This window comes from Alosa sapidissima, chromosome 15, assembly GCF_018492685.1.
Source record: "Alosa sapidissima isolate fAloSap1 chromosome 15, fAloSap1.pri, whole genome shotgun sequence".
Lineage (NCBI taxonomy): Eukaryota > Metazoa > Chordata > Actinopteri > Clupeiformes > Clupeidae > Alosa > Alosa sapidissima.
Window position 1 is genome coordinate 6,871,950 of NC_055971.1, and position 12,240 is coordinate 6,884,189.

Here is a 12,240-nt window from a genome sequence, read left to right on the forward strand (position 1 = left end):
TTGTATCTCTATTTTACTGTTTACAATACTTCTCTCTTCTCTTCCTCCAATCTCTCTATCTCTCTCTCTCTCACACACACACACACACACACAGACACTAGCTGGTTCTATCACACAGACACTCAGTGTCAGGACATGGTGCCAGCCCAAACAGACACCTCCCTTGTAGTAAGGTGGCCATGAATAATGGAGATTAGAAGTGAGACTCATAAATAAATGAGCTCCGTAATTGAAGGCGTCTCTCAGTCATTCTGCCAGCGAGTGTAAATAACATTTGGGCCTGTGTTGATATTTACTCGGCCTGGGATTATTAGTTAGCGATGGGGTTTTCTCTCCACTGCAGTGGCGTGGGCTCCTGTTTACTTTCCCAGACTTGGCTGCTATTGCAGTCCACCTGTAGTTATTGACTCTGCTGCAATATCACCACAAACTTGATAATATTAGAGTGGGTTCTTACTGCTGTAGAGTGAGGTCTTTTTCCCCGAAGACTTAGCTTACTTTTTCAGTTATAAATGGCAGTTGCACTGAGAGAAGGTTAGTGGCCTTAGTTAACGTTTGAGTTTTAGTACTCTGTTAAATTTTTTATGTTCAATGGCCATGGGGATAATGTTGTGTTATAAATGCTCTGATCTGACGTGTGTGCGTGTGTGCGTGTGTGCGCGTGTGCGTGTGTGCGTGCGTGTGTGCGTGCGTGCGTGCGTGTGTGTGTGTGTGTCTGCTGGGGCAGGAGGTCTGGGGGATTCCGCTGGAAGTCTGGAAAGGCGGGCGCCCTCACCGGCCCTGCCGCCCGGAGGAACCGTGAGAACGCCGCGCCAAAGGTGAGGATCAGCGGGAATTAGATCTCTCCCAGTGTATTACCTTTTCAAGCGCTGACAAACGTGGCATTTCCCCCCAACACTCCACCACACGCCCAGAGATTAGTCTTGCCCAAGTATGCACTCCGTCTCTCTCCCCCCCCCCTCTCCGTCCCTGTATGACTTCCAGAAAAGAGATCACTTTACAGCAGCGTGCTTAGAGTTTGAAGGGGTGTCCTGGGTTGTTCTCCCTCTGTGTGTGTGCGTGCATGAGTGTGTGTGTGTGCATACGTGTTTATGTGTGTGTGTGTGTGTGTGTGTGTGTGTGTGTGTGTGTGTGTGTTCTCAGTTGATAGAGTACTGAGTGCATTTGTTAAACTTGCAATCTTCCGCAGGTCCCAGGGGCAAAGGTGAAGATCCGAGTGCTCCGAGACGAGCCGTTGGCAGGTGAGTGTGTCAGCGAGGGTCATGGGAAAATGGAGGGGGTCCTCTCTTTCGGCTCTCACTGCCCGGTGAGTTGAATGCAGGTGCTACTCACCTCTGACCCCCGCTGCACGGCCCAGTTGTCTGGTGTGCTTGGCCTTTACTTAACCCGCTTTATATAAGGACTCCTGTGAAATCATACCCTGAAAGGAGCCGGGGGGCTAACAGCTTTCTCCACCTCCTTCTCCATCTCAATCCAGTGTGTGTGTGTGTGTGTGTGTGTGTGTGTGTGTGTGTGTGTTCACAGAGCCCCGGCGGCCAGTTGAGAGACCTAACCGGCCAGTTGAGCAGGCATCCAGTAGAAGACCTCGACTCAAGGGGAGAGTGTGTGGGCAGTGTGAAGACAGGGCAGCTGGTTTGGTAGGTCTCACACACACACACACACACACACACACACAGAGGCAGTGCTAATCTATTAGTGAGTGACACCAACTGTTAATGAGATGGTTAACACAATGAGACACAGTTCATTCTCCATGCTCTTTAGCTCTTAGCTCTAGCTTCATTTTTCTCTCATTCAACAGAGACCATTTTTATCTCACAAGGCATTGCAGAGAAAAGTGACTTGGCGCATTTGACACAAGAAAATTGGTTTTTAAGATATAACTACCACAAAGCAGCTCTTTTAGTGTGTTTAACCTCCGCAAATATGTGAGTCCCATTTGATGCTATTTTCTCTCTTTCCTTGTTAAAGGGACTTCTCTTTGCTATGAATTCCCTGTTGTTCATTTTCCTCCTGATTGAGCTGCCATGTTTCCTCTTGTTTACCAGGTTTCTCCACACCCCCCCCCCCCCCCCACTGGTCCCAAAACCCACCTCATTCAGCTGACGTCATGTTAGAGTGGCTCTGTTGTGCTCAAACAATCTGTTTAGCCTTGGAATGAATGATCAGTGACAGATTTCTCCTGTTATGAGCTTACTGAGAGAAGAGATGTAGAGAGATTGTCGCTTCAGATTGCTTTCCCATAAATCCTTTGTTACCCCTCTCCCTAAAGGGACATAAAGGGATGTTAAAAGTCAAATGCTCCCTCCATTTTCTCTCTCTCTCTGTCTGCCTATCTCTGTCTTTCTCTTCCCCCCTCTCTCCCTATTTTTCTCTCTCTCTGTCTCTCTCTCTCTTTCCCTTCCTCTCTCTCTCCCTCTCTCTCTATCTCTCTCTCTGTCTCTCTCTGTCTCTCTCTCTCCCTCTCTCTGTCCCTCTCCCCCTTTCCCTTCCTCTCTCTCTCTCTGTCTCTCTCTCTCCCTCTCTCTGTCCCTCTCTCCCTCTCTCTCTCTCTCTCTCTCTCTCTCTCTCTCTCTCTCTCTCTCTCTCTCTCTCTCTCTCTCTCTCCATCTCTCTCTCTCTCTTGGTCGTGCTGCTGCCCCTGCTCTGAGCTGTGCTTAACCAGCTCCTTACATCAGCGACGTGAGCCCTGTGCTGTGGGATCTCCCAGTGCCGCAGTGATGGCCTTTGATAGAGACAGTCTTAATGGCCGCGCGCTCCCAGGCTGCGCCGCTCCTCTCTTTAAGGAGCCGTTTGGGGAGAGAGAGAGAGAGAGAGAGAGAGCGAGAGAGAGAGAAAGAGAGATGGGGTGAGCGTGCTGCTGGGCTCTGCCGTGGTTGTGGCCGGGCCCTCCTGTGTGGTCATTTGTCCCTGGTGCGTGGCGAGGCGATGAGAGACTGTGCATCGGCCGCTGCCGTCGCCGCCGCAGTGCAATGAGCCCTTTTTATGTGGCCCATTAAATAGATGGTAATGGCCGCTGCAGCTGCAGACATGGAGCGCGGAACGGGCCACCCCCGCTGCCCCCCCCCCACCCCCCCCCCCCCCCCCCCGCACCCACTCCTCTCTCCTCGTCCTCGTCCTCGTCCTCGTCCTCACCACGCCGTGTCTCTTGTCTTCTTGCTCTCCTCTCATCTTGTGCTCTGTCTGTTTCTCTCTTCCCTCTCTCTTCCTCTCCTCTCTTCTCCTGTCCACTGCTTTACTCCCCTTTTCACTGGCCACAAGCCTGCTGGGCTCGAAGAGGTGTTCAATCTGTGTGTGCGGTGTGCGTGTGCGTGTGCGTGTACGTGTGCGTGTCTGTGTCTGTGTCTGTGTCTGTGCGTGTGCGTGTGCGTGTGCGTGTGCGTTGCGTGTACGTGTGCGTGTCTGTGTCTGTGTCTGTGTCTGTGTCTGTGCGTGTGCGTGTGCGTGTGCGTGTGCGTGTGCGTGTGCGTGTGCGTGTGCGTGTCTGTGTCTGTGTCTGTGTCTGTGTCTGTGTCTGTGTCTGTGTCTGTGCGTGTGCGTGTGCGTGTGCGTGTGCGTGTGCGTGTGCGTGTGCGTGTGCGTGTGCGTGTGCGCGTGCGTCTGCGTCTGCGTCTGCGTCTGCGTCTGCGTCTGCGTCTGCCTGCGTCTGCGTCTGCGTGTGCGTGTGCGTGTGTGTGTGTGTGTGTGTGTGTGTGTGTGTGTGTGCGTGCGTGTGTCTGTGTTAACTGGGCAGTGGGAGCCCACAGGGCCCTGTTCCAGTAAGGACACGTGTCTCCCTGGGTAAGATGGGTGAGGGGTGCATTGGATGACAGCTCCTGTGCACTGACCAGGCTGGCTGGCTGGCCCAGGCTAAGGGGGTTATGGAGCAGAAGGACTGGCAGGCAGGTGTGCCACACAAGTGTGTGTGTGTGTGTGTATGTGTGTGTGTGTGTGTGTGTGTGTGTGTGTGTGTGTGTGTGTGTGTGTGTTCTTATGGCAGCCCAGATTGCAGCGTGTTTTTGGGGGAACATCATTTGGGTTGTCTAGAGAGGTGTCCCTGAGAGTGTGTGAGCAGTGGGCTTGATTGCTTACAGACACAGCCAGGTTGTTTGCACTTGCACAAGGCATGGAGATGCTGTCCAAATGTAGAGAGAGAGAGAGAGAGAGCTGTTGCCATTCATGTTATGGGGAATTGGGGAAGGAGTTTAGGTTGAAACGGATTAAATTCTGGTTCTGGTTCATTTAAGAGTTGGCATCCACACATGCAAGCTACTCACCAGCCTATCTAAATCTCTGACTTTCTGTCTGTCAGTCTGATGGACTCTGAGGCCATTGTGTACCTGAAGGTTATGTGCATAATTTGCCATGGTCAAAGAAATAATGGGCTCCAAGAGGCGCTGGGGAACATTACTCATTTGAGAGCTTATTTGAACCTCACCCGAAGAGCATATATTTCACAGTGCAGACTTGCTGCTCTATGTAAAGATGCACAGACAAACTAGCGTTGGTAATTTTTTTAACCCCCCCCCTTCTCTCTCTCTCTATCTCTCCCTCCCTCTCTATCTCTCCCTCTCCCTCTCTCTCTCTCTTGCTCCGTCTGTCAGATGTGCGCTGAATGCGGAGAGGATTACTGCATCGGCTGCTTTGCCAGGTTCCACCAGAAGGGGCACTGAAGCTCCACAGAATGATCCCCATCCAGGTGAGCCAGTCGCCTCTGCTGTTTGATGTGTCCACCCCTCCCTAGCTGGGGCTGCTGTTTGTGCTCAGCCCTCTCACCTCAAACACACTCACCCACATCTCTACAGAAAAAAAAGACAAAACACACACACGCACACACACACGCACACAAATACACACACGAACACACACAGACACACACACACACACACATACACACACACACACACAAAGCGCTAGGATCTGTAGAGAAGCACATCTTGCTGCAGAGGAAGAAAGTTTGGAGTGCTTAGTAAGAGCGCAAGGCCAACCATTAGTGAGCTGTCTATGAAGGAGCCTCCAGACACCTGCCTGCGGGATGGATATGGCCCTGATGTGGCCCTGATCTGGCGCAGAGCCTCCCCAGTCCACCCGGTGGTGATTAAGTGTACCTGTGCCTGGGCGTGATTGTAAACATCACAGCTCAGAGGAATGGGAAATGTGTTCAAACATGGCTTCCCCCGGTGCCCCTACTTGCTGTTAGCTTTTGGGATTTGAGTCTCATCGGATGCTTAGGGTGTGTTTGTGTGTGTGTGTTTGTGTGTATGTATGTGTGTGTGTGTGTGTGTGTGTGTGCGCGTGCGTGTGTGTGTCTATGTGTTTGTGTGTGTGTGTGCAGTGCACCGCTGATTGTGCGGCATGCAGTCAATGTCTTCCTCTTGTGTCAACAACAACAACAACAACAACAACACAACACACAGCTACTGTACTTCCACCACAGCCAGCACTTGTGTTTGTGTGGCCCTTCAAAATCTTCTGGTGTGTGTGTGTGTGTGTGTGTGTGTGTGTGTGTGTGTCTATGTGCTTGTGCTAATGCATCACAGGTGCACTCACCACATAGTGCCTCACGCAAGTCCAGCACTTAAACGTAATCTGTGTGCCTTTGTGAGGCCTTCTTGTGCCACAGCAGGACTTTCAGAGAGAGAGAGTCAGAAAACAGAGTAGCTACGCTACGCTACGTTACAGAGAGCCAGTGGAAAACCAGGGCTAGTGCAGGAGGCAGAGAGATTCAGATGCAGCAAGATGCACTGATACAGAGAAAGAGAGAGAGAGAGAGAGAGAGAGAGAGAGAGAGAGAGAGAGAGAGAGAGAGAGAGAGAGAGAGAGTGTGTGTGTACAGGGAAGGGATAGAGATGGATGGAGTGATGCAGAGACCTTTAGCTAGAGAGGAAATGATAGATATTTAGATAGAGACACAGCGAAGGACAGAGAGAGAGAGACATGTGGTGTGAGATGGAGAGAGAGATGGAGCAAGAGATAGTGTGGGGTCAGAGAAAGATGGTGAGATGGTGAGAGAGAAGAGCGATAGGGATGGAGAGAGGGAGAGAGAGAGGGATGAAGAGAGGGAGAGAGAGGGAGAGAGAGAGAGAGAGGCGAGGAGAGATAGGGAGCGTTGCAGAGCAGCTTGCGAGCGATGCAGTGTCTGTCATTAGAGTTCGAGTAGCCTCGCCGCGCTTCCGACAGCAGACCCACACCACCTCATTACACACTCACAGCTCACGGCTGATGCTGAGCAACGCGCACACACGCACACACGCACGCTCCCACCCACGCATGCACGCATGTACACACACAGACACACTTGCACACACACATGCACACAATTACGCTTACACATATACACACACACGTAAACTCTTTGGGTTTTAAATTTGCTTGCTTAATAGTGAGCTCATAGGACCTGCACATCCATACACTGATATACTTTACAGACAATGTATATTCAGCCCTGTTGAATGCTTTCTGAATGAGTAGCTTGCTCAGTAGGTTGTTTTGTTCTGTGTATGTCTGTGAATATGAATAAGCTTTCTGGGTATTGAGGTCAGTAATGTCACAAATTGTTTTGTCCTTGCATGTGTGTGTGTGTGTATGTGTGTGTGTGTGTGTGTGTGTGTGTGTGTGTAGCTATATCCGCTTCGGTAATGACTGGTCACAGTCTGTGGCTCTGGGCGAAAGAGCTAGTGCACCTGTTGCACAGTAGGATGGAGCCTGCAGGTCAGCATGACTCAGGTGGTGTTGAAAAACATATGACCTTTGGTTTGACCCACTGTGGATCTGTATATGTGTGTGTATGTGTGTGTATGTGTGTGTATGTGTGTGTGGGTGAGAGTGTGTGAGGATGGGTGAGTGGGTATATGCATGGGTACCCTCAGGTGTGTGTGTGTGTGTGTGTGTGTGTGTGTACAGGTAAGTGTGTGTGTTCTTATACTTCTGTGGTGTGGATGTGTGGGTAGGTCTGTCTGTTTTCTATTATCACTGTGTGCTACCGACTGCAGAAGTTAGTGAGACGTCAAGTCCCCCCTCTATGAAAATAAACAAGCCAAACCAAACTTTGTCCCTGAGAGAGGGGGAGAGAGAGAGAGAGGGAGGGAGAGAGAGATGAGCGCTGGCCTCCTGTGCAGCTCAAAGAGAGGCCGCTCTGTTGGCAGGACACAGAATGCTGGGATTAAAAGCGAGCGGCACTGATGCAGGTTTCCGCACACTCCTAATCCTGTTTGATTTGCTTTTAGGGAGAAAAGAAAACACACACACACACACACACACACACACACACACACACACACATACATACAGTACACACAGTCACACACACATACACACACACAAACACATACAGTACACACAGTCACACACACATACACACACAGGAAAAAATATTAATGTAATCGCAGCATTGCGCATGGATTTATCCGCTGGTCGCTTCTCTTTATAGACATCTCTCCCTCTCTCTTTCTCTTTCCCCCTCTCCCTCTCTCTTTGTTACTTCCTCTCTCACTGTTGCTTATTTCCACGTCTGCCTCTCCCTCTTTCTCTCTCACAGAACTCAGAGATAGACATTTGGCACCAACTGTTTTACACGCCCCCCCCCCCCACCCCCTAATTTTCCGTTCCATTCTCCCGACGCATGTCCCATTCCGTTGCGTAATGACACCAATGTGACACGCGAACAGACGAGCAGTCGAGAGTTCACTCATTCTTCAGTTCGCTGAGGCGCTTCATCTGTGGAAGTGTGTTTTATTTATTATGCATGGCGGGCTCGGACCGTGTCGAATTCGGCATCACAATGAACAAAATAAAACGGTTGGGAGATGAAACCCCCCCCCACCCCTCTCTCCCACTCCCATCCAGTGGCAAGGGCACGCCAAGGAGGAGATATGAAGGAGTCGGGTGAGCTTTTCAGGGCATTTGCTATTAATTGTATGAATAATGAATTTAGCCCGTGCTACCGTAGGAGTCATTTAGCCTTAGCGTTTTTTATATTCTTTTTTAATTGTAAATGCAGTCAGAGTATTTGGCCACTGTTTGAATGTGAAACCTTGTCCTCCAGAAGACAAGTGTGGAGGGAGTAGATAGTGGAAGTTGCCTGGAAAGCACATCATCACGCGCCACCACTCGCTGGGTTTGTTTATTGAACTTGTCCATCATGTTCCTGAAAGGCTGACTTTTAAAACATTTGGACTGTGGATTTGAGCCTCTGTTATCAAAGCACTCCCACCAGCAGGTGCTCATGTGTCTGTGTGTGTCTGTGTGTGTGTGTGTGTGAGTGTGTGTGAGTGTGTGTGAGTGTGTGTGTGTGTGTGTGTGTGTGTGTGTGTGTGTGTGTGTGTGTGTGTGTGTGTGTGTGTGTGTGTTCATATGTGTATTTATGTGTGTGTGTGTGTTTGTTGACGTGCAGGCAGAGGTGCAGACGTCAGTCAGTGCTCTGGATGTGGTCCACCGCTTCAAGCAGCAGGTGAGCCCGAAGACAGCACAGCCCGCTAGCGCCCCCACTGGACAGGGGAAGAAGGAGCCTGCCATCTGGACGTACTGTGGAGAAAGAGAGCCAGCTGTCAATCACATGGTGAGCCAAAAAAGAAAGAAATGGAAGACCAGACAAGGTCAGTAAGCTGGCCAGTAAGGATTAGTTTATAGTGTTGTGTTGTAGCCTGGCTAATGCCAGACCTCATCTCATTGAGATGGGGTCTGGGAACTACACATACATTTTCTCGTATGAGACATGGTTTACAAATGCCCAGAGCCGTTTATTGGGCGCTATGAATGTCTATCAAATGCGGCTGTACGAAGCTCATAACCACTTCAGTGTGTTGTCATCGTCTTGCTGCCCCCCCCCTCCGTTCTGTGATTGGTTCCCTAGCAGCGCGAATAAAATCGTGTGCGTAAGGCAGCATGGGAGAACCCAGGCTAGTTGTGTTGCACACTAAGGGACAAAGGCAGACATATAGAGAGGTCACCTGACGTCATGTATTGGCAGTCACGTGCGCTAGACACCAGGCCTCTATGGAAACACCTCTGTATGTCAGGATGGTCAATAGGTAGGAGTGTCCAGATTGACTTGGCCATTGTCTGCCTGAGAGGTGAAAGGAGACAGTGGGGCACAGAGCTGCAGTTCTTCTCTCTTTATCTGGGCATCTTGTGCTGACAGTGGATAGAGACCTCCTCAATCCCAGCATGCAGCACAGCATGCCCTCACCACCACAGCATGGACTCTACTGGACATGCAGCGTCAGCCCTAGCTCTCTCTCTCCTGTCTCTCTTACTCTACCATTCGTCCAGTCACATGCACACAATATCACATCAAAATGGCCTCTCCCTCTCACTCTCACATTTCCATATCTCTCTTTGTTCTTTAGCTCTTATCCTGGATCCATTTGAACTCCCTATGAAATAATTACAAATCGTTTCATTTACTCTAGCACTAGTTCCATCAATAACACTCAGATGTTTTGTAAAGATATTGTGCAAAGGCATTACCTCCATCTCTCCCATGTGGTAGAACATTGCTTGCTACCAATCGCTTTCACAACCACAATCTGTCTCCCCCCCCTCTCACATACAAAACATTAACTCCCCTCCGGCACTCTCTCTATTCCCCTTCTTTCTCTCTCTCTCTCTCGCTCTCTCTCTCTCTCTCTCTCTTTCTATTCTTCTCTCTCTCTATTCCCCTCTCTTTCTCTCTCTCTCTCTCTCTCTCTCAAACAAATCAAGCAAATGCAAAAAAACAATTCATTATGAATCATAATGAAAGTCATGAAAAATGAAATGGAAAGCAAAGGGAGGAGGGGGAAATAAAAAATATTTGTTAATTCATCAATTAGTTCATTTAGAGAGTGCTGCCAGCCTGCTGGTATGACCGGAGGCTGTGAGGGCGCCGCTGCCAAAGCGGCACGCGCCGGGCGTCATCTGTCTTGTGTGTGTGGCGCTCACGCCGTCTGTTTGCACGTCGCGCCGGCCAACGCTGCATGGTCTCTGTCGCCTCAGGTGCCTGCGTGGAGTCACGAGGTGAGGACAGCGAGTGAGGAGGAGGAGGAGGAGGAGGAGTGGGCCGAGGAGGCGGTCAGTGGCGTCGCTGCCGGGAGGCTCCTCGCTGCTGAGGGGCCACTTTGACGAGGGAGGCGTCGGCGCGCTCCTTCCAGCAGGCTCTGCGGTGGTGGAGGGGGGGAGGAGGGAGGGAGACGCGGCGGACACACCACAGCAGGTGCAGGCCCACCGGCCACACTCAGCAGCACTGCCAGGTACCACACACATGTACATACACACACACACACACACATGTCCATATACACACTCAGCAGCACTGCCAGGTACCACACACATGTACATACACACACACACACACACATGTCCATATACACACTCAGCAGCACTGCCAGGTACCACACACATGTACATACACATGTACATATACACACTCAGCAGCACTGCCAGGTACCACACACACACACATGTACATACACACACACACACATGTACATATACACACTCAGCAGCACTGCCAGGTACCACACACATGTACATACACACACACATGTACATATACACACTCAGCAGCACTGCAAGGTACCACACACATGTACATACACACACTCACATGTATATATACACACTCAGCAGCACTGCCAGGTACCACACACACACACATGTACATATACACACTCAGCAGCACTGCCAGGTACCCACACACACACACGCATGTACATACACACACACACACGTACATACACACACACACATGTACATACACACACACACGTACATACACACACACACACATGTATATATACACACTCAGCAGCACTGCCAGGTACCACACACACACACACGCATGTACATACACACACACACACATGTACATACACACACACACATGTACACACACACATGTACATACACACACACACATGTGTATATATACACACTCAGCAGCACTGCCAGGTACCACACACACACACACACACACACACACACATGTACATACACACACACACACACACATGTACATATACACACTCAGCAGCACTGGCAGGTACCACACACACACACACACACACACGCACACATGCATACACACAAGCAAACATGCATATAGACTCACAGAACACCCACACACACACACACACACACACACACACTGGGTATATCTACAGATATGCATAGATGATTCTAGATATTTGCAGTTACACAGATGCCCACAACAAACATGCTCACTCCCTCTAAACACACAATATTCATATTCACATGATCGGACACACACACACACACACACACACACACACACACACACACACACACACACACACACACCACACAAACATATAGATCCTCACAGTGGCTTATTTCTGGGCTTCCTCTAGGTAAAGGCTGTCAGGTAGCTGCAGTGGTGTGTCACACAGTTTTGAGGGCACTGGGGTGCAGAGAACACGTCTGAAGAACGCTCCCTTCACTATGTGATGGGGTGGCAGCTGCTGTAACGGCACACTTTTAGCTGTGTGTGTGAGCTGTGTGTGTGAGTGTCTGTGTTTGTGTGTGTGTGTGTGTGTGTGTGTGTGTGTGTGTGTGTGTGTGTGTGTGTGTGAGAGAGAGAGAGAGTGAGTGAGTGAGTGAGAGGGAGGGAGGGGTGTTGTTGCCATAACAGCCAAAGCACACAAGCAAACACGTCGGCCACCAGTCAGCGCTCTCCGCGCCGCTCTTCAGAGTCCAGAGATGAGTGACTGTCCAAAATCCTCCCCACCTGTGCGCGTCAGAGTCCTCCAGTGCACGTCCGCAAACACACCTCTATCTCTCTCTCTCCCTCTCTCTCTCTCTCTCGCTCTCTCTCTCTCTCCCTCTCTCTCTCTCTTTCTCTCCCTCTCTCTCTCCCTCCCTCCCTCTCTCTCTCTCTCTCTCTCTCCCTCCCTCTCTCTCTCGCTCTCTCTCTCTCTCTCCATCTCTCTCTTTCTTTCTCTCCCTCTCTCTCTCCTCCCCCTCTCTCTCTCTCTCTCTCTCTCTCTCTCTCTCTCTCTCCCTCACTGGTGGGCCTTGGCCAGGGAGAGGCTAGTCGGTGGTCTGCCTCGGGGCTGGCTGGCACTGTTTAAGAGGCTCGCCCTGGAGTGGGCTGGTTAAAAACGCCTTTGAAGATAATACACTGCAGCTCCATCAGACACAAGAGGTGCACAACCCCCCCCCCCCCCCCCCCCCCCCCCCCCCCCGGCCCTTTTCATTTGAGCCCGAATGGCTGCCCACTTTCCACAAAGAGAGAGACGGAAAAAATAGAGTTTATATTGTTTT

At 50.6% G+C, this 12,240-nt stretch overlaps 1 protein-coding gene across 1 annotated transcript in view; it reads left to right on the forward strand.

Moving 5' to 3' along the window:
* Positions 1 to 12,240, forward strand: part of zbbx (zinc finger, B-box domain containing) — a 49,056-nt gene that overhangs the window by 4,097 nt on the left and 32,719 nt on the right. The window contains exons 3-6 of the mRNA XM_042064610.1: positions 728 to 818; positions 1,190 to 1,306; positions 8,372 to 8,536; positions 9,986 to 10,208. Coding sequence (XP_041920544.1) covers positions 728 to 818; positions 1,190 to 1,306; positions 8,372 to 8,536; positions 9,986 to 10,208 — 596 coding nt within the window. The remainder of the gene's footprint in view (positions 1 to 727; positions 819 to 1,189; positions 1,307 to 8,371; positions 8,537 to 9,985; positions 10,209 to 12,240) is intronic.